Source organism: Coregonus clupeaformis, chromosome 17, assembly GCF_020615455.1.
Source record: "Coregonus clupeaformis isolate EN_2021a chromosome 17, ASM2061545v1, whole genome shotgun sequence".
Lineage (NCBI taxonomy): Eukaryota > Metazoa > Chordata > Actinopteri > Salmoniformes > Salmonidae > Coregonus > Coregonus clupeaformis.
The window spans coordinates 44,226,593-44,251,878 of record NC_059208.1 but is presented as its reverse complement, the minus strand read 5'-3'; the positions used below and the strand labels follow the sequence as shown (position 1 = coordinate 44,251,878).

The 25,286-nt window shown below is 42.9% G+C and overlaps 1 protein-coding gene and 1 long non-coding RNA gene across 4 annotated transcripts in view; one reads left to right on the top strand and one right to left on the bottom strand.

Moving 5' to 3' along the window:
* LOC121586502 (semaphorin-6D) overlaps nt 1-25,286 on the top strand; it is a 133,081-nt gene that overhangs the window by 89,614 nt on the left and 18,181 nt on the right. For all 3 annotated transcript variants that reach the window (XM_041903233.1, XM_041903234.1, XM_041903232.1), the window contains exons 5-17: nt 712-826; nt 1,036-1,093; nt 1,705-1,761; nt 1,996-2,097; nt 9,960-10,050; nt 10,404-10,526; nt 12,351-12,439; nt 13,037-13,254; nt 15,290-15,421; nt 15,582-15,737; nt 21,674-21,847; nt 22,568-22,708; nt 23,986-24,063. In XM_041903233.1, the coding sequence (XP_041759167.1) occupies nt 712-826; nt 1,036-1,093; nt 1,705-1,761; nt 1,996-2,097; nt 9,960-10,050; nt 10,404-10,526; nt 12,351-12,439; nt 13,037-13,254; nt 15,290-15,421; nt 15,582-15,737; nt 21,674-21,847; nt 22,568-22,708; nt 23,986-24,063 (1,534 nt within the window). The remainder of the gene's footprint in view (nt 1-711; nt 827-1,035; nt 1,094-1,704; nt 1,762-1,995; nt 2,098-9,959; nt 10,051-10,403; nt 10,527-12,350; nt 12,440-13,036; nt 13,255-15,289; nt 15,422-15,581; nt 15,738-21,673; nt 21,848-22,567; nt 22,709-23,985; nt 24,064-25,286) is intronic.
* LOC121586503 lies at nt 10,771-11,938 on the bottom strand. The gene is made up of 5 exons (XR_006003948.1): nt 11,876-11,938; nt 11,489-11,609; nt 11,154-11,196; nt 10,951-11,029; nt 10,771-10,873 (listed from the first exon to the last, which is right to left on the bottom strand). It is a non-coding gene; the product is annotated as an uncharacterized LOC121586503 (long non-coding RNA).

Below are 25,286 nucleotides of genomic sequence, written 5' to 3'. Positions count from 1 at the left end.
GAAGTTTAATCTTACGGCTACAGTATGTGCTTTAATAATTGCAATTTATGCAAATTGCTTACGACAGAACTACAGTAGCAGACACTTTATCTTAGCTCACTCATCCCAAGCCAAATAAACTATGGCTCTATCAAACCTTGATCTACCCTTCAGCAGGGTTGTGTTCATTAGGCACCAAACGGAAGAAAACAGACAATAAAAACAGGGATTTGTCCAATAAGAAACGCTCATGTTTTCAAAAATGTTATGTTGCGTGCCTTTATGAACAACACACAGGACTGGACACAAAAGGCGAGAGCAGGACTAGCAGAGGTTTCTGTTCATTACCTTCCCCCCAGTCTGACCTTTAAGAAACAAGCAGGCCTCCTGAACCTGGATACAGTCCACAGAAAGAACAGGACATGACTTGAATGGAAAGTGTCTGACCAGAGTGAATGGTTTAGTTTAGCTACTGCAAACCTACGCCGTATCCATTTATTGCCACTAGCAACTGAAAATACAGCAAATACTACGGAATTAAAGATTTAAACACCATATCACACCAAAATGAGGCCTGTCAGGACCACGCGTGATAACCAATTAGAAATGACGACTTGAGATAGTAGTCATTCCCATAAGCTGTCCAGGAGTGAGCTGTCATGAATTGGAAAAATCTTGAAATGTATGTGATAATTGAACTATTGTTATCTTATAATTTCTCTCTCTTTGTAGACTCCTACCTATACCCAGGGTTCCAGGGGCTGGTGTCGGACAACGACACAACCAGACTAGGCCTGGACTTCCAGAGGATGCTGAGGATCAACCACATACTCTACATCGCTGCCAGGTCAGTCAGCCAATCCACTGCCTCCATTCTGGTCCACATGTTAACAATCGCAAACAATTTAACATCACAACCAGACTAACCAATTTAGGGTCTGTTTCCCTGAAGCATTTTCAATGGAGAATCCGGGAAACCAACCCTTAGAGTTTGCCTTTATTTATGAGACTATGTACAGCACACCATGACACTAAATCTTAGTCTTTACCCCACAGGGACCATGTTTTTGCAGTAAACCTGACCACAGCTGGTGACGACTTCGTCCCCCAGCTGGTAAGTTACGTAATCAAACACTCAATCAAACCTCACATGGCTATGCAAGATGGAATACAACATAAAAAACAAAACAGGAACTAACATGGCCTTGTGGTTTATTACTGCACACTTTTGATCTGCTTTTTCTCTTCTGAACACAAACTACCCATCATTTATTTGCAATATGAATTATATTTGTTTGTAGAAGTACCACAGCCTGGCCTCTACTGAGTTTTCCTCACTAATGGACTTGCCTGCAAACAATGGGCCTTAGCTTGGCTGCTCCCCCAGCTACCTCCCTCTCTGTTTAACATGAAAGACCACAGGACCCTCAAGCGTAACCCCAATATGGCAAAAGTCCAGTAGTTATACCCAGACCCCTTTTTCATATCAGCTTCCTAGAAACACCTGCTGCTGATGGGGCGGCGAAGTCAAGCGATGCTCTCAGCAGGCAGACCCAAAGTTCACCCAAAGGTCACAGAGAGGCCTCTTAACAGGCTATGGCCACACAAACACATTCTGTGATTGCGTCTGGCTCTTTCTTTTAACTCTATGTGTGGTGTGGTGGGGCTTTCTCTAGAGCATGGTGTGGTGTCATGTTTTGTTTCCCCCCCTTTCATGTATTGCAGAAGCTGACATGGAGGTCCAAGGATGTGGCCAAGTGTACCGTGAGGGGTAAAAACAGTGTGAGTATCTATCTCCACCATGTTCTATGTGTGTCTACTTTGAGGTTTGGAGAGAAAACACTAGCTACCGTTTGCCGTTCTTCAATGGGAGAATCGACTGTCCCTAGCAACATAAGTGCACCCTATAACATAATTGGATGGTTTCAGGGCTCCATCATTTTATTTGTTAATTGTTGTGATACCTAGTAATGCATCAGTGCTATTTAAAAAAGTCTATCCTGTGTGTTTTTCCAGGATGAATGCTACAACTACGTCAAAGTGCTGGTACCGCGGAACGATGAGACCCTGTTTGCTTGCGGCACCAATGCCTTCAACCCCACCTGCCGCAACTACAAGGTATGTGTGTGCGTTTGTGTGTGTGAGTCTAGGTGGTGATGTGTGCTGTTAATTTCTTTTTTTCATCAAACCTTTAGATTCAATAGAGCCATGATTGACGTTTGTTAATTTCACCCCAATTAGAAAGCTGTGATTGCTGATTTGCGGGCATGCAGAGACAATGAGCTAGTCATTATCACAATGCAACAATTTGAGTCTTCATTCACCCCCTCTTTTGCTAAGCCTTTTGTGTGTTCAGTCCTCTTGCATTGACAAGGTATAATTGCTTCCCGAGCAGTCGGTTTGCACTTCGAAATTAAGTCAGCACCATGCATATTCTTTCACTACTGTTTACAATATGGCCGTACAAATTCACCTGTTTTTTGCATACAATACAATTGGCATACATAAAATAGTGAGGTTGTTGAAAAGGAAAGAAAGATGACTTGTGTTAAGTTGCGTCACTTCAAATCTGGTATTGGAACAAAAGAGGTCAATACAAGTCTTCTAAAATAGACTAGTATTTTAATTAATGCAAAACACTTCAATGGTAAATATGATGTTCGTATATACGGGTCCACTGAAATACCACGCAGGGCAGACAGAGAACTGGTCCATTGTTATAAGTTCTTCTTTAAATACTCTGACAGAGATAGTTCCCGCTCCCTGCTGGCCTATCAGAGTAGAGACTGAGCGTGGTTTAGATTTACTCAGCCTATCGTTGGCGCACAGGCTGGTCCCAGGTCCTTGGCGCTTCACTGTTGCCAGGCATAAGTTGTTATCATCACAACTTGTCCAGAGAGTCAGCACTTTTGCAGTACACGTCCTTGAGCGCAGTTTAACAAAGAGGCAGTGTTTGTGTCTGTGTGAGACTCACAAGTCTTATCTCCCCCTACTCCCTAACATTCCTCACATTAATCACAGCTTGTTATGTTAAACAATTTATATCAGTACAGTACAAACCTATTATGTTTAATCATTAATGCATTCTTTCTAAGCTAGGCATCACATCTAGTTATAAGAAAATAGAGCCCCACACTTGTCTTGTCATTTAGCATTAGAAACGAGAGGTAATTACAGCTAATAGAAAGCAGTGAGGTGAAGCCAATCAGACAGATGTTGTTTTGTAGATAGATAGATATAGTGTAGATATTTTGTAGATAGATATAGTGTTTGGTGACTCACAGGACTTGTCTGAACATGTCACCTGGTGTAGGGAAAGTCCACAGAGCCCTTTACGAGTGAGTGTCAGGGGGATGGCGGTGTTTATATTTCCTTATGAATAATACAACGTGTGGAATCTCGAGGTGTGTATGTTCAATTATTGGAAGCTCAGAGCCACTGGACTGGTACAGAAGACTTCTGAGCTTAGATGATGCTTTAGTCTAGAGTAACTAGAGGTAAGAGACAGAACTAGTCTGTTTGGTAATGTCGCTAATAGACCAGACACTAACTAGAGGTAAGAGACAGAACTAGTCTGTTTGGTAACATCGCTAATAGACCAGACACTAACTAGAGGTAAGAGACAGAACTAGTCTGTTTGGTAACATCGCTAATAGACCAGACACTAACTAGAGGCAAGAGACAGAACTAGTCTGTTTGGTAACATTGCTAATAGACCAGACACTAATTAGAGGTAAGAGACAGAACTAGTCTGTTTGGTAACATCGCTAATAGACCAGACGCTAGCTAGAGGCAAGAGACAGAACTAGTCTGTTTGGTAACATCGATAATAGACCAGACACTAACTAGAGGCAAGAGACAGAACTGTTTGGTGACATCGCTAATAGACCAGACACTAACTAGAGGCAAGAGACAGAACTAGTCTGTTTGGTAACATTGCTAATAGACCAGACACTAATTAGAGGTAAGAGACAGAACTAGTCTGTTTGGTAACATCGCTAATAGACCAGACACTAACTAGAGGTAAGAGACAGAACTAGTCTGTTTGGTAACATCGCTAATAGACCAGACACTAACTAGAGGCAAGAGACAGAACTAGTCTGTTTGGTAACATTGCTAATAGACCAGACACTAATTAGAGGTAAGAGACAGAACTAGTCTGTTTGGTAACATCGCTAATAGACCAGACGCTAGCTAGAGGCAAGAGACAGAACTAGTCTGTTTGGTAACATCGATAATAGACCAGACACTAACTAGAGGCAAGAGACAGAACTGTTTGGTGACATCGCTAATAGACCAGACACTAACTAGAGGCAAGAGACAGAACTAGTCTGTTTGGTAACATTGCTAATAGACCAGACACTAATTAGAGGTAAGAGAAGGAACTAGTCTGTTTGGTAACATCGCTAATAGACCAGGCGCTAACTAGAGGGAAGAGACAGAACTAGTCTGTTTGGTAACATCGATAACAGACCAGCAGAACTAGTCTGTTTGGTAATATCGCTAATAGACCAGACGCTAACTAGAGGTAAGAGACAGAACTAGTCTGTTTGGTAACATCGCTAATAGACCAGACACTAACTAGAGGCATGAGACAGAACTAGTCTGTTTGGTAACATCGCTTAGACCAACACTAACTAGAGCATGACAAGTCTTTAACATCGCTAATAGACCAGACACTAACTAGAGGTAAGAGACAAAACTAGTCTGTTTGGTAATGTCGCTAGTGGACCAGACGCTAACTAGAGGTAAGAGACAGAACTAGTCTATTTGGTAACATCGCTAATAGACCAGACGCTAACTAGAGGTGAGAGACAGAACTAGTCTGATTGGTAACATCGCTAATAGACCAGACGCTAGCTAGAGGCATGAGACAGAACTAGTCTGTTTGGTAACATCCCTAATAGACCAGACACTAACTAGAGGTAAGAGACAGAACTAGTCTCTTTGGTAACATCGCTAATAGACCGGACATTAACTAGAGGTAAGAGACAGAACTAGTCTGTTTGGTAACATTGCTAATTGACCAGACACTAACTAGAGGTAAGAGACAGAACTAGTCTGTTTGATAACATCACTAACAGACCAGCAGAACTAGTCTGTTTGGTAATATCGCTAATAGACCAGACGCTAACTAGAGGTAAGAAACAGAACTAGTCTCTTTGGTAACATCGCTAATAGACCGGACATTAACTAGAGGTAAGAGACAGAACTAGTCTGTTTGGTAACATCGCTAATAGACCAGGCGCTAACTAGAGGGAAGAGACAGAACTAGTCTGTTTGGTAACATCGATAACAGACCAGCAGAACTAGTCTGTTTGGTAATATCGCTAATAGACCAGACGCTAACTAGAGGTAAGAGACAGAACTAGTCTGTTTGGTAACATCGCTAATAGACCAGACACTAACTAGAGGCATGAGACAGAACTAGTCTGTTTGGTAACATCGCTAATAGACCAGACACTAACTAGAGGTAAGAGACAAAACTAGTCTGTTTGGTAATGTCGCTAGTGGACCAGACGCTAACTAGAGGTAAGAGACAGAACTAGTCTATTTGGTAACATCGCTAATAGACCAGACGCTAACTAGAGGTGAGAGACAGAACTAGTCTGATTGGTAACATCGCTAATAGACCAGACGCTAGCTAGAGGCATGAGACAGAACTAGTCTGTTTGGTAACATCCCTAATAGACCAGACACTAACTAGAGGTAAGAGACATAACTAGTCTCTTTGGTAACATCGCTAATAGACCGGACATTAACTAGAGGTAAGAGACAGAACTAGTCTGTTTGGTAACATTGCTAATTGACCAGACACTAACTAGAGGTAAGAGACAGAACTAGTCTGTTTGGTAACATCACTAACAGACCAGCAGAACTAGTCTGTTTGGTAATATCGCTAATAGACCAGACGCTAACTAGAGGTAAGAAACAGAACTAGTCTGTTTGGTAACATCGCCAACAGACCAGACGCTAACTAGATGTAAGAGACAGAACTAGTCTGTTTGGTAACATCGCTAATAGACCAGACACTAACTAGAGGTAAGAGACAGAACTAGTCTGTTTGGTAACATCGCTAATAGACCAGACACTAACTAGAGGTAAGAGACAGAACTAGTCTGTTTGGTAACATCGCTAATAGACCCGACGCTAACTAGAGGCAAGAGACAGAACTAGTCTGTTTGGTAACATCGATAATAGACCAGACACTAACTAGAGGCAAGAGACAGAACTAGTCTGTTTGGTAACATTGCTAATAGACCAGACACTAACTAGAGGTAAGAGACAGAACTAGTCTGTTTGGTAACATTGCTAACAGACCAGACACTAACTAAAGTCTATTAATCTAAAGTGGAAGTTGGGAGAGTTATATTTGAGTGTTTCAGTGAAACGTGAGGGAGGCCCCGCTCTCTCGCTTTCCCAGATGCTTAGTTAATTTCATTCCGATCTCCTTTGCATTATTGTAGCCTTTTCTGTAGCCTGTCAACTATGTGTCTGTCTATCCCTGTTCTCTCCTCTCCGCACAGGCCATACAAATGCTTCACATGGCGTGGCTGCTGCCATTCTAATCTGGTGGTCCCTGCGCGCACGACCCACGTGGAGTTCCAGGTCTCCGGTAGCCTCTGGAACTGCCGTTCTGCGGCCAACAAGGCAGAGTTAATCTCAGCCTATGCCACCCTCCAGTCCCTCGACTTCTTGTCGCTGACGGAAACATGGATTACTACAGAAAACACTGCTACTCCTACTGCTCTTTCCTCGTCTGATCATGTGTTCTCGCATAACCCGAGAGCATCTGGTCAGCGCGGCGGTGGCACAGGAATCCTCATCTCTCCCAAGTGGACATTCTCTCTTTTCCCCCTGACCCATCTGTCTATCTCCTCATTTGAATTCCATGCTGTCACAGTCACTAGCCCATTCAAGCTTAACATCCTTGTCATTTATCGCCCTCCAGGTTCCCTTGGAGAGTTCATCAATGAGCTTGACGCCTTGATAAGTTCATTTCCTGAGGATGGCTGACCCCTCACAGTTCTGGGTGACTTTAACCTCCCTACGTCTGCCTTTGACTCATTTCTCTCTGCCTCCTTCTTTCCACTCCTTTCCTCTTTTGACCTCACCCTCACCCTCTACTCACAAGGCAGGCAATACGCTTGACCTCATCTTTACTAGATGCTGTTCTTCTACTAATCTTACTGCAACTCCCCTCCAAGTCTCCGACCACTACTTCGTATCCTTTTCTCTCTCGCTCTCCTCCAACACTACTCACTCTGCCCCTACTCAGATGGTAATGTGCCGTCGCAACCTTCGCTCTCTCTCTCCCGCTACTCTCTCCTCTTCCGTCCTATAATCTCTTCCCTCTGCTAAATCCTTCTCCCTCCAATCTCCTGATTCTGCCTCCTCAACCCTCCTCTCCTCCCTCTCTGAATCTTTTGACTCTCTATGTCCCCTATCCTCCCGGCCGGCTCGGTCCTCCCCTCCTGCTCCGTGGCTTGACGATTCATTGCGAGCTCACAGAACAGGGCTCCGGGCAGCCGAGCGGAAATGGAGGAAAACTAGACTCCCTGCGGACCTGTCATCTTTCCACTCCCTCCTCTCTACATTATCTTCCTCCGTTTCTGCTGCTAAAGCCACTTTCTACCACTCTAAATTTCAAGCCTCTGCCTCTAACCCTAGGAAGTTCTTTGCCACCTTCTCCTCCCTGCTGAATCCTCCTCCCCCTCCCCCTCCCTCCTCCCTCTCTGTGGATGACTTTGTCAACCATTTTGAAAAGAAGGTTGACGACATCCGATCCTCATTTATTAAGTCAAATGACACCGCTGGTCCTGCTCTCACTGCCCTACCCTATGCTTTGACTTCTTTCTCTCCTCTCTCTCCAGATGAAATCTTGCGACTTGTGACGGCCGGCCGCCCAACAACCTGCCCGCTTGACCCTATCCCCTCCTCTCTTCTCCAGACCATTTCCGGAGACCTTCTCCCTTACCTCACCTCGCTCATCAACTCATCCTTGTCCGCTGGCTATGTCCCTTCCATCTTCAAGAAAGCGAGAGTTGCACCCCTCCTCAAAAAACCTACACTCGATCCCTCCGTTGTCAACAACTACAGACCAGTATCCCTTCTTTCTTTTCTCTCCAAAACTCTTGAGCGTGCCGTCTATAGCCAACTCTCCTGCTATCTCTCTCAGAATGACGTTCTTGAACCAAACCAGTCAGGTTTCAAGACTGGTCATTCAACTGAGATTGCTCTTCTCTGTGTCACGGAGGCTCTCCGCACTGCTAAAGCTAACTCTCTCTCCTCTGCTCTCATCCTTCTAGACCTCTCTGCTGCCTTTGATACTGTGAACCATCAGATCCTCCTCTCCACCCTCTCCGAGTTGGGCATCTCCGGCGCGGCTCACTCTTGGATTGCGTCCTACCTGACAGGTCGCTCCTACCAGGTGGCGTGGCGAGAATCTGTCTCCGCACCACGTGCTCTCACCACTGGTGTCCCCCAGGGTTCAGTTCTAGGCCCTCTCCTATTCTCTCTATACACCAAGTCACTTGGCTCTGTCATATCCTCATATGGTCTCTCCTATCATTGCTACGCAGACGACACACAATTAATCTTCTCCTTTCCCCCTTCTGATAACCAGGTGGCGAATTGCATCACTGCATGTCTGGCAGACATATCAGTTTGGATGTCGGATCACCACCTCAAGCTGAACCTCGGCAAGACGGAGCTGCTCTTCCTCCCAGGGAAGGACTGCCCACTCCATGATCTCGCCATCACGGTTGACAACTCTGTTGTGTCATCCTCCCAGAGTGCAAAGAACCTTGACGTGACCCTGGACAACACCCTGTCGTTCTCCGCTAACATCAAAGCGGTGACCCGATCCTGTAGGTTCATGCTCTACAACATTCGCAGAGTACGAACCTACCTTACACAGGAAGTGGCACAGGTCCTAATCCAGACTCTTGTCATCTCCCGTCTGGATTACTGCAACTCGCTGTTGGCTGGGCTCCCTGCCTGTGGCATTAAACCCCTACAACTCATCCAGAACGCTGCAGCCCGTCTGGTGTTCAACCTTCCCACGTTCTCTCAAGTCACCCTGCTCCTCCGCACACTCCACTGGCTTCCAGTTGAAGCTCACATCTGCTACAAGACCATGGTGCTTGCCTACGGAGCTGTGAGGGGAACCGCACCTCCTTACCTTCAGGCTCTGATCAGTCCCTACACCCAAACGAAGGCATTGCGTTCTTCCACCTCTGGCCTGCTGGTCCCCCTACCTCTGCGGAAGCACAGTTCCCGCTCAGCCCAGTCAAAACTGTTCGCTGCTCTGGCACCCCAATGGTGGAACAAGCTCCCTCACGACGCCAGGACAGCGGAGTCACTCACCACCTTCCGGAGACACTTGAAACCCTACCTCTTTAAGGAATACCTGGGATAGTATAAAAGTAAACCTTATACCCACCCCACCCCCCAAAAAAAAATACATAAATAATAATAATAATTCATATTTAATAAATAATAATATATATATATATATATATATAAAACAAATTAAAATTTAAAATATACTCAAAAAATTAACAAATTAGATTTATTTTTATTTTTATTTATTGTAAAGTGGTTGTCCCACTGGCTATCATAAGGTGAATGCACCAATTTGTAAGTCGCTCTGGATAAGAGCGTCTGCTAAATGACGTAAATGTTTTGTTTTCCCTAGCGCTCGTGAGTGTGTGTGTGTGTGGGAGCACGGAGTCCAACTCCTGCTTTGCCACAAATAGGAGACTGTCCCCAGAGCAACTGGACAAGCAGCCAGATAATATATGAGCACTAGCAAGGGGCTAAACAACCACAGCCGTTCTATCAATGCCTGTGTTAGCAATTCCGCTAATGTTGCAGCGGAGGTATAGGGGTTAAGGGGTTTGTGTAGTGCTGGTTTCAGTCCAGGCCCAAGGCCATAATGGCGACAGAAAACCAACAGTTTCCTCTTGCTCACATAGATGACCACCCTGGAGCAGGTTGGTGAAGAGGTGGTGGGTCAGGCGCGCTGTCCCTTTGAGTCGGGCCAATCCAACCTCGGCCTCTTTGCTGGTGAGTGGCTCAATTTATAAATTTAGAGTTTGAAATGTAAAATGTAAATGTTTTGCCCATAGTCCATTAGCAATAAAATGTAGTCCAAAGCCTGAGTGTTAGGCCTTTTAGGTAGGTCAAGACTGAAGTTTAGTCTTATGGCTAAATTGATTAGTCATAAAAATCTGAGTATTCTTATAGCATACATGTATGTGTTTCATATATGAATTGGTAAATAGATATGACATGGACTTGTCTTTTTATATGAAGCTTAACCATTTGAATTGTTTTATCTTACTATGACTTGCTTTTTTTATACTATACTATCTTACTTATTAATTGCTATATTTACTGTACTTACTTTATATTTCTAGGTGGTGATTTCTACTCTGCCACCATGACCGACTTCCTGGCCAGCGACGCTGTCATCTACCGTAGTCTTGGCGACGACAGCCCCGTCCTGCGGACCGTCAAGTACGACTCCAAGTGGCTCCGAGGTTGGTCACATTACTTTTGTGTCTGTCAGTGTCCTGGTTGGGGATGTGTATCTTTTTCAGCCCAGTACCAAGACACCGATTTAACTCATCAATGCGTCATCAAGTCCTTACATACCCAGCCGTCTTAAGACTTCTCAAGACATTTTATAATTTATTGTTTTAATTTTTTATTTGTTATAAATACTAATCACTCGCTCTAGAACTCTCATGCACATCCATAGCACAAATTGTGCTGCACACCAAATCAAAGTAATCAAGATTTATTGACCAAAATAACATTAGGTATAGAGCTCCAAACAACTCCTATCTTCAAGTCTTTGGGGATCTCAGAGCTGCTCTTCCTTAATCTGTAAGAAAATAAAATGTAATTAGGTATCATTAGGTACCCTGCTATTTTCTTGTAGCTTATTTATGAATAGCTCACCTGAAGCAGAAAGCCCTATCGTCCATGAGGGCTTACTGTTTGACACCAGATAGGACCCCAGCTTTGGTCTATGTCCAGTCTGAAAATAGAATGAATCAGTTAAGCACTCTGTCTGTTCTCATGGGAAGAAATGAACATTGCATGTGTCATGCTCCTTTGTGCAATGCAGTGTTCTCACTTGTGTTTGCTGGGTGACAGCTTACCTTGATTTAGTTGAGATGCTGACATGTCTTCCATCCTCATATCCTGACAAAAGAGAAATAGGCCATGTTCATTACACAATAACTATCAAAGCACACGTGAAAACAAAAAAGCAGATGCAAGCATCAGTCATAACTTATCTCCTCAGCATATCCATCCATAAAGGTCAGCACTCAGATAAGTCCAGTCTACTCTGCAGCACGTGAGGTTGGCATGGCAATCTAATAAATGCACCAGCCATTTATCTATCATTTATTTTGGGAATATATTTAATGTAACATTTAGATGTATTCTCTATTTAATAAAACTGCACAGAAAAGACCAGAATTGCAGTCACCTGTTAACAAGAGTAGATAAACTTTATGTGATCGGTGGTGATGGCTGAGCTATCATCAAGGTTGAGACATTTTACATGATCCCGTCCCCTCTTTATGATCCCCCATGGACTCCATGGGCAACTGAAAAAAAAGTATCATACATTTACATTTTAGTAATTTAGCAGACGCTCTTATCCAGAGCGACTTACAGGCATTTAGATTTAACTACATAGTATTTTAAAAACTATACTTGCTAGCTAATTACAGTTGTTAGCTAGCTAGCTAACCACAGTGCACAATATCACATTTGGTAGTGCCAAAACAAGATGTCTAACATATTTCTTCATATTGACTAAATATTATTTTGGCTAACATACATTGCATATTAAAATGCTTTGCTTGCTTACCTCAAGTTGAAAAAACTGTTTGTAAATCCTCCAGGTTTGACAGACTACCATTTGTGAGTCTTATATCAACTGTCAGTTGACTGAAGAATGTCCCATGAATTTGAAATGTTCAACATTCCAAAATAAATACTATATAAAGACTAAATATTTTACATTAGTAAAATGTCTTGATACTCATTAAATGTCTCGATATAGCATTGAGTGTCTTGAGACACAGCCTGTGTCTCAAGACGTCTTCAAAATGTTTCTTAAGACGTCTTGAGACGTCTCAAGATGTCTCAAGACAAAGGTGATGGCTGGGTATGTAATTAATTGAATCAGGTGTTAGTACTGAGTTTGCGCAAATGCCTGAACAGCAGTGACTCCATCTCTGGTAGATACAGATACACCCCAGAAAATGATGACTCCCCATAATGACTTTCATTCAATCTCATCTCTCACTTCTCCCCTGTTGTGTGTCTCCTTGCCTCTCCAGAGCCCCATTTCCACCATGCGATCGAGTATGGGAATTATGTCTACTTCTTCCTCAGTGAGATTGCAGTGGAGTACACCACCCTGGGCAAGGTAAAAGGGTGTCAGTGATAGAACCACAAATTGATGTATGAATTGTATTCTTCAGCTCTGTCCATTAGAGCAAGACATGAGAATGGATGTACTATGTGGATGTACTATGTTCTCTTATCAGATGTATCATGACTAGTTGAGATGGGTGATCGATTTATTGTGAAAAGATAAAGGCACCATTATGGTTGGACATAGGAGATTAACTATAATGACAGGTCTGCATCCTTATGGACCGGAACCACTGAGCTATTATGAATGGGAAATATAACATCCATTTGTGGGATTTAGTCTGGAGGTTAGATAAGCAGAAGTTTAACCAGCGGGTTGCTGGTTGAAATCCCAGGTTAGGCAAGTTGAAAATGAAATGGTAACCAGAGGGCCGCTGGTGACAGAATCTCAAGTACCCACTACTACCGTTGTGCCCTTGAGCAAAGTACTTATTTACCCCAGACAGCTAGCACTGTGGCTGACCTCCTGTGCTGCTTCAAGCCTCTCAAGTCATGTTTGTTGTCTCAGGGGGTCAGGAGAAGAGCGCCAAGGATAATAAAGCACTATTCTACGATATTTTAATATTTTATTTTCTGGTTCGGCTCCAAGGTGGTGTTCTCTCGCGTGGCGCGGGTGTGTAAGAACGACAATGGCGGCTCTCCTCGGGTGCTGGAGCGCTACTGGACCTCCTTCCTGAAGGCGCGGCTTAACTGCTCGGTGCCCGGCGACTCCTTCTTCTACTTCGATGTGCTGCAGTCGCTCACCAACGTGCTGCAGATCAACCAGCGCCCCGCGGTGGTGGGAGTGTTCACTACGCAAGCTAATAGGTTAGCCTATGTTAAATGACTGGGCACTAGTCCATCAAAGCCAATATTCATACATTTCTTATACCCCTTTCATACACAGACAAAATTCCCACTATTCTACCATGCCTGCTTCTTTTTACCTGATTTTGTGTACATCTGAAAGGGGTGGGGGGTAAAAAACATGGAAAATTAACCCACCTAAAGACAAAGTCATGATTCCTGCATTTTCACAGACCCTGTAACCAAAATACAGGTATCGGGTCTGTGTGAATGGTTCTCTGCTTTTTTCAGGTAAATTCATTAACACTTCCAGTGTTCAACACCTCCCTAATTTGAAATGCAACCAGCCCCCATGTAGGGCTGGGCGATTATGGCCTAAAAATAATTATATATATTTTTTCAAACCTATGGGCGATTCACGATATATATCTTGATTTAAAAAAAAATGATATGTGTTCTCTAAATAAGCTTGCACAATTAAAGGTCAATATACCGCATTTCAAACAGTCAGGAATAATCTAATGAATTCAGGGCTTGCAGAATTCAGGGCTTGCAAAATTATACCTAGGCTAAATATAAGCCTTCCACAACCATAAGACCCACTAATAATTTAATCATTTTATCAAAATAGTTTCACCTGCTTTTTTTTGTTGCAATAATCACTGATCTGGCTTTCAAGTCTATCTATGAAAATGCCCTTTTTGCTACAAATTTAACCAGAAACATGCAAAATGCACATCCACTAATAATATCCAACTTCTGGTAGCAGGCATTATAGAAAATTAACACAGGTCTCATTAACAATATCTCAAGCACAAGCCCACTGCTAGTGAGTAGCCAGCTAATCTTTATATTTTATGTCTAGCCAACTTGGATCTATTTGCTTACTATGAAGATAGAACAATTTAACTGTTATGAATACACCCTCCTGTCCGTCTCCAACTGTTTGTACGACATAGCCTGTTCACTTTGTTTAGATATTGAAATCAAGTGGCCTACCTGGATAAGAATATGTTTATTTCTCAGAATGAGAAAGAGTTGCCAATTCCTTATATAAATGCATATTTTTATGCTCATTGCACATTTATAAAACACAGACTAGAAAGCTAGCACATAACAGTATGTGGCTAAAATACTGCTAGCGGTACGTGGCACGACAGAAAATGAGCATACATTTTCCACAATCATGTTAATTGATACTCTCGTTTTAGTAGGATCTGCTCTGTTTTACATTTTGGGAGTTTAGACATAAAAAGAGTATCATTAGAAAGGTTAAGTTCTCGTCTATTACAGTAAAAATGTAATGTCTGTAAGCGTTTCGGTGTCCATACGACCGATTCTGTTGGACCAAACCTCCAATGCAAATAGCGAGTTTGAACTGCTTGTTGTCAGAGAGGAAGAAGTTATCCTTCGTCTTTTGTTTTGAGTGGCAGGGGGAGGTGTCTGTGTGCGAGTGGGAAGAGCACAGAAGGAGCGAAGGATGCGAGACCAAAAAGACAGAACGCTCATAAAAACAAAATAAAACCTAGATTCTTGCGGTACAGGCATTTGGAACGTAACATACATTCAAATTAATTCGATGTATAGCCAAGCCCTACTCCATGGTTTAACTACACCCCCCACCTTTCCATATTTACCAGTTACCACTGATATGTATAAAGAGGTATACATGCAAGACAGTGGTAAATAAGGGGCTGTTCGAAAGGGGGTCGTATAAACATTACCTTGTACGGTATATTTTACAGGTAATATACCACATCTTCTGTCTGAAATGGGTATTACACTGCAAGAATATGAAACATCACTAAAACTGGAAAAACATGATATTCACTCACACACTGGACCTCATTCCTCGCAGCACAGGAACATTTTAGTTTTACCTTTGAAACTTGATATTGATTTTGAATTATACACAGAGCTCTACTCACCAGATAAAAATCGGATCACTTTGCACCTTGTTTGACCAGCCAACCATGTTTCAACAAACCTTTTCAATAGCTCAATCCCATTCAGCCTTTTTTTTTAACACGCTCTCTGCGTCTGTCTCCCTCGTCAGTATCCCTGGCTCAGCAGTGTGTGCCTTCTACATGGACGACATAGAGAAGGCCTTCAATGGGAAGTTTAAGGAGCAGAAGACCAGTGATTCAGCATGGACCCCAGTACCAGAGGAACAGGTGCCCAAGCCCAGGTATGAGACTGCGTATGACCAGGCATGACAATGACCATATGAGTTGGCTGTACAGCACCAACAGATCTGGGTCCAGCTAGGCTAGCACAGTACACACCCGTGTTTTGTTTGAATAAGAGTTGCCAAATGTAATTTTTAAAATCTCTATTCTCTACTTCAGGCCTGGTTCCTGTGCCGGTGATGGCCCGGCCTCGGCCTACAAGTCATCCATCAACTTCCCCGACGACACGCTGACCTTCATCAAGTCTTACCCTCTGATGGACGAGGCGGTGCCCTCCGTCAACGACCGGCCCTGCTTCACCCGCACCACCAGCAGGTACTGTAGGGCAGTATCATACAATATAACAATTTCTCTTTGTGTGGACAAACGGCAACATAGACAAATGTACAATAATGCAATGTAATATAACATTTGATAAAATTAAACATATCGGCAGTATTTTAGTGCAACCATGTACAGTAAATCTAATTAGTCAATGAATGACACTTTACTCAAACCAGACAACTGAAGTTCTCGCTCAGAAACAAAACCCAGAAATTGCCTCAGCCTAGCTACTGCTACTCTATATGACCGGAGACTGTGGCTTCATCCACAAAGCTTGACATCGATGGCCTATGTTCCGCAAGGAATACAAAGGCCTAAGTAAGTGTAGGCTATAAGGTCAATAGGTGAATGACATTCCGCACGTGGCTAATAGGAAAGAGGAGAAGTCAAGATGCTATGCTGCTGATGATACGCTTGTATTCATTCCCTCCATGTCCGTAGAATAGGAAATGAATTATGTATTTTTTGTATTATTATTATTTTACTTGATGAAGTTAAGCAAACATTCAGACCAGCCTTCCTGATTGAACGTTTGTGCTAGGGAAAAGCCCTAAAATGTCCACCCCTTGGGTTCCCCAGGAGTTTGCGAAACGCTGCTATAGGTCCCTGGCCGAGTCAGCAGTCAGATCAAACAACTCAGGAAGGACCTGAAAGAAACAGGAGCTTGACTAGTGGGGAGTTGCAGTAGGCTCCAAAAGCAGCTGGTCGGTGGTAAAACAGGCCAAGAGGGGTCATGGTTCTAGGTTGACTCAGAATGTATAGCTCTGTGGGAACAGTAGGAATAGAATAACAATATTGAGTTAGATGTCAACTGGGCAGCACCCACAACTTGTTACACAGAACAAGACATTTGAAATACCACGTTATTAAGCTATTTGATCAAGCTTATAAACAGGAGTCACTCAATAAAAGGAGTACATGCTGGAACCCAAGCCAATAGCACACAGTTGCTGTTCTTGATGACTTGTTAACGCCTTCCGTGTGTCAATGTGTGTGAATAGATGACAGGGTGTGTCAATGTGTGTGAATAGATGACAGGGTGTGTCAATGTGTGTGAATAGATGACAGGGTAGGTCAATGTGTGTGAATCAATGCATGTTTCTGCACTTCAATGTGCCTTTATTATGCAGTTTTACATATTCATAAGCTTGATCAAGTTGTCACAGGTTTACTTTAAATTGGTAATTTAATACTTCAAAACATTTTCTTCATAACAATAATCAGATTAACTTGAACCATCATAACATGGCCTCTGCATTGTACACAATTAAACCCTCACATTATTATTGTCAAGTTAATCATTTCTACTGATGAAAGTCTTTACAGTATGAGTAGAATTTGACTGGTAACTTTTCCCAGCCCCTCAACCCAATGGTGCAACAATACAGAAAGGGATGGAACTGACAGTAATCAGACACGGAATGCATGTTTTGACTAAGAAACATATTATTAATGTAGCTAAGGATGCACAACACATGACTTGGCTAGTTAGCAAGCAAGCCTACAAGGAGCAGAAAACCGCTAGCTGATTTTCTAACGTTTTTAATCACATCATTTTACAATTTCTTAACTCCACACCAGTCGGGAAAGAGTGCTTTGTCTTGCCAAAGCATCAATTGCCTTGTTTGGTCCATGAAAGAAAACATTGAAAAATATAATTTGCAACATTTCTCATATAGTGTCTCTCTTGTCGTGATGTGTGTTTTGTCTTAGGTTGGAGTCATTAAAACACTTAGGTTGGAGTCATTAAAACTTGTTTTTCAACCACTCCACAAATTTCTTGTTAACAAACTATAGTTTTGGCAAGTCGGTTAGGACATCTACTTTGTGCATGACACAAGTCATTTTTCTAACAATTGTTTACAGACAGATTATTTCACTTATAATTCACTGTATCACAATTCCAGTGGGTCAGAAGTTTACATACACTAAGTTGACTGTGCCTTTAAACAGCTTGGAAAATTCCAGAAAATGATGTCATGGCTTTAGAAGCTTCTGATAGGCTAATTGGCAATTTGAGTCAATTGGAGGTGTACCTGTGGATGTATTTCAAGGCCTACCTTCAAACTCAATGCCTTTTTGCTTGACATCATGGGAAAATCAAAAGAAATAAGCCAAGACCTCAGAAAAATATTTGTAGACCTCCACAAGTCTGGTTCATCCTTGGGAGAGATTTTCCAAACGCCTGAAGGTACCACGTTCATCTGTACAAACAATAGTATGCAAGTATAAACACCGTGGGACCACGCAGCCGTCATACCGCTCAGGAAGGAGACGCGTTCTGTCTCCTAGAGATTAACGTACTTTGGTGCGAAAAGTGCAAATCAATTCCAGAACAACAGCAAAGGACCTTGTGAAGATGCTGGAGGAAACAGGTACAAAAGTATCTACAGTAAAACAAGTCCTACAGTGGGGAAAAAAAGTATTTAGTCAGCCACCAATTGTGCAAGTTCTCCCACTTAAAAAGATGAGAGAGGCCTGTAATTTTCATCATAGGTACACGTCAACTATGACAGACAAAATTAGCATTTTTTTTCCAGAAAATCACATTGTAGGATTTTTAATGAATTTATTTGCAAATTATGGTGGAAAATAAGTATTTGGTCAATAACAAAAGTTTCTCAATACTTTGTTATATACCCTTTGTTGGCAATGACACAGGTAAAACGTTTTCTGTAAGTCTTCACACACTGTTGCTGGTATTTTGGCCCATTCCTCCATGCAGATCTCCTCTAGAGCAGTGATGTTTTGGGGCTGTCGCTGGGCAACACAGACTTTCAACTCCCTCCAAAGATTTTCTATGGGGTTGAGATCTGGAGACTGGCTAGGCCACTCCAGGACCTTGAAATGCTTCTTACGAAGCCACTCCTTCGTTGCCCGGGCGGTGTGTTTGGGATCATTGTCATGCTGAAAGACCCAGCCACGTTTCATCTTCAATGCCCTTGCTGATGGAAGGAGGTTTTCACTCAAAATCTCACGATACATGGCCCCATTCATTCTTTCATTTACACGGATCAGTCGTCCTGGTCCCTTTGCAGAAAAACAGCCCCAAAGCATGATGTTTCCACCCCATGCTTCTCAGTAGGTATGGTGTTCTTTGGATGCAACTCAGCATTCTTTGTCCTCCAAACACGACAAGTTGAGTTTTTACCAAAAAGTTATATTTTGGTTTCATCTGACCATATGACATTCTCTCAATCCTCTTCTGGATCATCCAAAGCACTCTAGCAAACTTCAGACGGGCCTGGACATGTACTGGCTTAAGCAGGGGGACACGTCTGGCACTGCAGGATTTGAGTCCCTGGCGGCGTAGTGTGTTACTGATGGTAGGCTTTGTTACTTTGGTCCCAGCTCTCTGCAGGTCATTCACTAGGTCCCCCTGTGTGGTTCTGGGATTTTTGCTCACCGTTCTTGTGATCATTTTGACCCCACGGGGTGAGATCTTGCGTGTAGCCCCAGATCGAGGGAGATTATCAGTGGTCTTGTATGTCTTCCATTTCCTAATAATTGCTCCCACAGTTGATTTCTTCAAACCAAGCTGCTTACCTATTGCAGATTCTGTCTTCCCAGCCCGGTGCAGGTCTACAATTTTGTTTCTGGTGTCCTTTGACAGCTCTTTGGTCTTGGCCATAGTGGAGTTTGGAGTGTGACTGTTTGAGGTTGTGGACAGGTGTCTTTTATACTGATAACAAGTTCAAACAGGTGCCATTAATACAGGTAACGAGTGGAGGACAGAGGAGCCTCTTAAAGAAGAAGTTACAGGTCTGTGAGAGCCAGAAATCTTGCTTGTTTGTAGGTGACCAAATACTTATTTTCCACCATAATTTGCAAATAAATTCATAAAAAATCCTACAATTTGATTTTCTGGAGAAAAAAAATCTCAATTTGTCTGTCATAGTTGACGTGTACCTATGATGAAAATTACAGGCCTCTCTCATCTTTTTAAGTGGGAGAACTTGCACAATTGGTGGCTGACTAAATACTTTTTTCCCCCACTGTATATCGACATAACCTGAAAGGCCACTCAGCAAGGAAGAAGCCACTGCTCCAAAACCGCCATAAAAAAGCCAGATTACAGTTTGCAACTGCACATGGGGACAAAGATCTTACTTTTGTGAGAAATGTCCTCTGGTCTGATGAAACAAAATATAACTGTTTGGCCATAATGACCATTGTTATGTTTGGAGGAAAAAGGGTGTGGCCTGCAAGCCGAAGAACACCATCCCAACCGTGAAGCACAGGGGTGGCAGCATCATGCTGTGGGGGTGCTTTGCTGTAGGAGGGACTGGTGCACTTCACAAAATAGATAGCATCATGAAGAAGGAAAATTATGTGGATATATTGAAGCAACATCTCAAGACATCAGTCAGGAAGTTAAAGCTTGGTCGCAAATGGGTCTTCCAAATGGACAATGACCCCAAGTATACTTCCAAAGTTGTGGCAAAATGGTTTAAGAACAACAAAGTCAAGGTATTGGAGTGGCCATCACAAAGCCCTGACCTCAAGCCTATAGCATATTTGTGGGCAGATCTGAAAAGGCGTGTGCGAGCAAGGAGGCCCACAAAACTGACTCAGTTACACCAGGTCTGTCAGGAGGAATGGGCCAAAATTCACTCAACTTATTGTGGGAAGCTTGTGGAAGGCTACCCGAAAGTTTGACCCAAGTTAAACAATTTAAAGGCAATGCTACCAAATTCTAATTGAGTGTATGTAAACTTCTGACCCACTGGGAATGTGATGAAAGAAATAAAAGCTGAAATAAATAATTCTCTCTACTATTATTCTAACATTTCACATTCTTAAACTAAAGTGGTGATCCTAACTGACCTAAGACAGGGGCTTTTTACTAGGATTAAATGTAAGGAATTATGAAAACTGAGTTTAAATGTATTTGGCTAAGGTGTATGTAAACTTCCGACTTCAACTGTATATTTTTATTTTTAATCCCAGCCCCCTGTCCCCGCAGGAGGCCTTTTGCCTTTTGGTAGGCTGCCATTGTAAATAAGAATTTGTTCTTAACTGACTTGCCTAGTTAAGTAAAGGTTAAATAAATAAATAAAATACTGGCGGTGCAGAGGTGATATGAGGCGTTTGAGTCAGCCTGCTGTACCCCCTGGGTGACCCGCCTGCTGCTTCTCACCGCAGGAAGCTGATGTGATACTCTGGTAAATGACAACAGAAGCCAGGGGGGCACGGGGAACATGTTATTTCACACTGCTCCCAAATCTAGAGATGAAACATCCTAGTGAAATGTCCCGAAGTCCTAGTGAAGTCATGGAAATATTGGAGATAAAATGGGTTTAAATCATAGGATATTCTCATTGAGTGTGTTGCATTCATGAACCCGAGGAAATGACGTATTTTATAGCATAGTTGATATTAATAAACTGAAAATGACATACAGTGGCAATGCTTCAGTCTTTAGCAGCCAGTTGAGATGACTGCCGTTAGATATGTACGTGCAAACACACAAAGATAAGAACCTGCACATTCTGGAGACAATTCAGTTCATTTACAAAACCTTCCTTGACATCTGTTATGCTGCTAGGCAACCAACAGAAGCCATTCGGGAAAGTGCCAAATCTCACCCAGAAAGTAGCCTAAAGCAGAAGTGAATTTTCAACGCAGCTGCACTCTAGCGCTTCTGTCTTCCCCATTTGAGTGTACTCTCCACTCCATCTTTTGGTGCACAGGAAATTACATAATCACATGGGTTAAAATCAGGAAAGCACAAAGGCTGAACAAAAAGAGGTTAAAATCATTTTTTTTAAAGGGGTGAAAAAGTATTCATTTATAACCCTATGTTGACCCGTGTCTCCATGCCAGTCATGGCGGTTCACTTGTTCTGAATGACTGACATATTATGGCTGACTAGTTACCAGTTCCGGCCATACAATCAGCGTTAACTGTGTTTTTCCCTTCTCCAGGTACAAGCTGACTCAGATTGCGGTAGATACCTCTGCAGGGCCGTCTAAGGACCGCACTGTGGTCTTTCTGGGCTCGGAGGATGGCAGGGTCCTGAAGGTGTTGTCCAGCACTCATCCTAACGCCTCCTTTGGCTCCCAACTCTTGGAGGACATAGATGTCTATAACCCCTCTAAGTCAGTACAGAACCTCTATAAGTCAGTCTATAACCCCTCTTAAGTGAGTGTGTAACCACTTTTGAACAGGTCATAACTACAGTAACTACACAGGTGTAGTAAAAGCAAAAGTCGGCAATGGCATGAAAACCTGACTGTTATATAAGCACCAGTGTGACAGTACTGTAATTTCAGCCTGGAACGTCTCCAAATGAATGAGTCTATACCTGATTTAAAGGAATACGGTATACATATAGACCACATCTTCATGATGATGATGCAAAAAGCGTAATAGGATGCAAAACGATGTGGCAAGTGACAATTTGCTTTCTGAAAGTTATTTTTCTTGAAAACTTGATTTCTGACATGCAAAACATTTTGGGACTATATGAACTAATGAAACAACTACCAAAAATAGTTTTTGAGTAGAGTATTCCTTTAAAGCTATAACCCACATTATTATGGTATTACCCCCACCAAACGATCAAAACCTGAACTAAGGTAGTTCACAGGCAGAGTAATTTTATTTTCCACACTATATTAGGTGTTCAAATGGTATAGAAACGTACTAAATGAACATGTATTACAGAGATAGCCTAGCCTTTAGCCTCTGGGGCTCCCATTTCTATCTATGACTGATGAATTGTACTGTGTTTCACGTGGCTGTGGTCTAACTCTAATCCATTAGTATGGTTGTGCTGTAAGGGTTCTCACGTGTCCTGTGACCATGTTTTGCCACAGGTGTAACGTTCAGGGGCAGGAGAACCGGAGGATTCTGGGAATGGAGCTGGATAAGGACCATCACGCCTTGTTCGTGGCCTTCACCAGCTGTGTCATCAGAGTGCCGCTCAGCCACTGCACCGAGCACGGCGCCTGTAAAAAGTGAGTTACAACAAGGCAGAAATGATTGTGTAAGAATGCACATAGGAGGATATGCAGTATTGTTAGGGCCCTGAGTTTTCCCTGACTACGTGACCTGGCCTGGAAAAACTGAGTCCCGAAATTTAGTACAGCTTTTGCACTGCTCAAAATCGTTTGCTCTAATGTGTTATAACAAATACTTAGTCTCTGGATACCAAGCTCTATCAATGTCAATTTGTGGTCCAAGTGATTTCAGTATCAACAAATATTTATATTTGTTCTAGTCATTTGGCAGATAATGGAGCAAGAGAGTACAGGGAGGCATGAGGAAATTACCAAATTCTCCAAATGTATTTGGCGCAGCTTTTAAGAGAGCCTGTTTGCATATTTTGGCAAACAACCAAAACATTAAAAAGGGAGGCTTAATTGCCCATATAATCAATATTTGAACAGCCTGTAAATGTTGGGGAAAATGTTCAGGATGTCATTAGCACAGAATACCACATCAAGAATATAATTATAGTTGACGGATCCTCCCATTGGGATAATTCAACATTCAAACACCAACAAAAAAAACGAACTTCCTCTTTCATAGTCTGACACACACACACTCGCACGTGCATGCACACAAACACAGTCTGAGTCAGCCCACAATACCTTTTGAGCGGCCGTGTGCATAATCTCCTACTGGTGGGACGTGAGGAAGACAGGGGTTCATGGAGCACTGAGTGACAAGTGAGAGATCCAAAGGAGACAACCCTCTCTCCTCCTCCCATAGGCAAGTGTATGACAGTCCCCCCCTCCCCTCTCCCCCCTCGGAGCTCCCCCTCAGTCCCCGTGGCCCTGGCTGTCAGTGTGTCACCACGGCTGGGGGAGAGAGACTGAGGACACCTGTCACTAAGATGACTGGCTTCACTCCTCCAGGCAGCCTGTAATGACACACACACACACACACATATATAAATATTTAGAAACAGATGCACACACCTGTCCTCTATGAGGTCTGTCACAGGCATACTTGTCATCTTGGAGAATGAGCTAAAACACACACTGACACTGTCAGACACAATCACCTCTCCGAGTTCACATGCAGGCCAGCCAGTCTCGCTCTGCAGATCACCAGCTGGGGAATAGCCCCAACAGAACACGCTCCACTAGACCGCAGCAGTATCCTTGGCTCAAGTGTGTGTGTGGCGTGTCACTGTGTCAAAGTAGACCCAGTCGGGCGCTCATCGCCCGCACGCCAAGGAGCGATATCATACAGGGATTTAACCGCCTCTTGCCTCGTCATTTTCTAGGAGTTGTCTGTCCTCCCGCGACCCATACTGCATCTGGCTCCGGACCGGGAGCTGTGCCAACATGGCGCCAGGGTTCAAGTAAGTGTCACTTTCCTTCTTGTCGCGCTGAAAGCCATCAATCTGAAAGGTAATAAAGGTTTGAGAGTGTGATCGTATATCTATCATCGGGATTGGCCCCCATAAAAGGAGAGGAGAGTAGAGAGTGGAAGATATGAGGGAAATAAATCTCAAACGCTTTGGAAGTCATATTAAAGAAGAATGTATTGAGTGAGTGACATCATTGTTCTGCAGATGAGGACTGCTCGTCAAAGATTAGTTTTCTTGTGCTAGTCAGATTCTTTATACCAGCAAATTATATACACTGGGACTCTGTTTGTACAGTGTATGCTAATATGCATTCATTTGTTTCATTATATCTGCTGGCTTTGGGCCTGTTTCCACCTGTGCAATGCACTTTAAGTGAACGGAATGATCAACCACTTGAGCCACAATGGCTTGAGTCCATTGATTTATTGATGAGTTGACAGGTACTGCAATCTCTCAGGCATAAAACGTGTTTTCTCCCCGGACCTCCTGAAAATGAAAATAGTCTCTTCAATTCTCTGGAACATAGGAAAAAGCAAAGGTCTTAGATTTGTGGGACCAAAGAGAATAGTAGAAAGCAGTCTGCCTGTTTTGACTGCTGAAGAATTGAATTTTGACATGGCACTTCCAGGGTTGGCAGTTTAGTGCAATTTGTCATGCTGTGTCCGCAGTAAAGGCCTAGATTGAATCTTTTAAAAGCTGAAAAGAATCATTTTGCTGTTTAAATGTCATAGTGCATCAACATGAATTCAATACCACACACTGTAATGTAGTAATGGGATTTGGATTTTCATGACATTCCTCATTCCAGCAGCATGGGAATTGGTGCTTTAAGATGGGGTTTCATGAACTTTGAGACTATTGCAAGTTCTATGAAGTTCCACATCCAAAAGTATCAATCGCAGTGAAATATCTCTGTTTTGGTTAGAGAGTTAGAGTTCAGTGGACGAGGAACGTTTTCAGGGCTCAGAGAAGGTTTTGGAAACACTTCATCCAGGACACTGTGGTTCAGCCACTTCCCTAAGATGAGCAGCAGATGGGACTTGTTGTCGTGGCAGCGAGTCAGTGGTTTCCCTGGAGACTAACTGGCCGTCTTGGCAAAAACGCTCCAAAGAGCTCCCAAGTGAGGTGACCGGCGAAAAACAAAATGGAGCTGAAGTGCTTTGCCAGTCCCGAAGCAACTCTGCAGCCTGGCCCGCCACGGTTTAAAATATGTT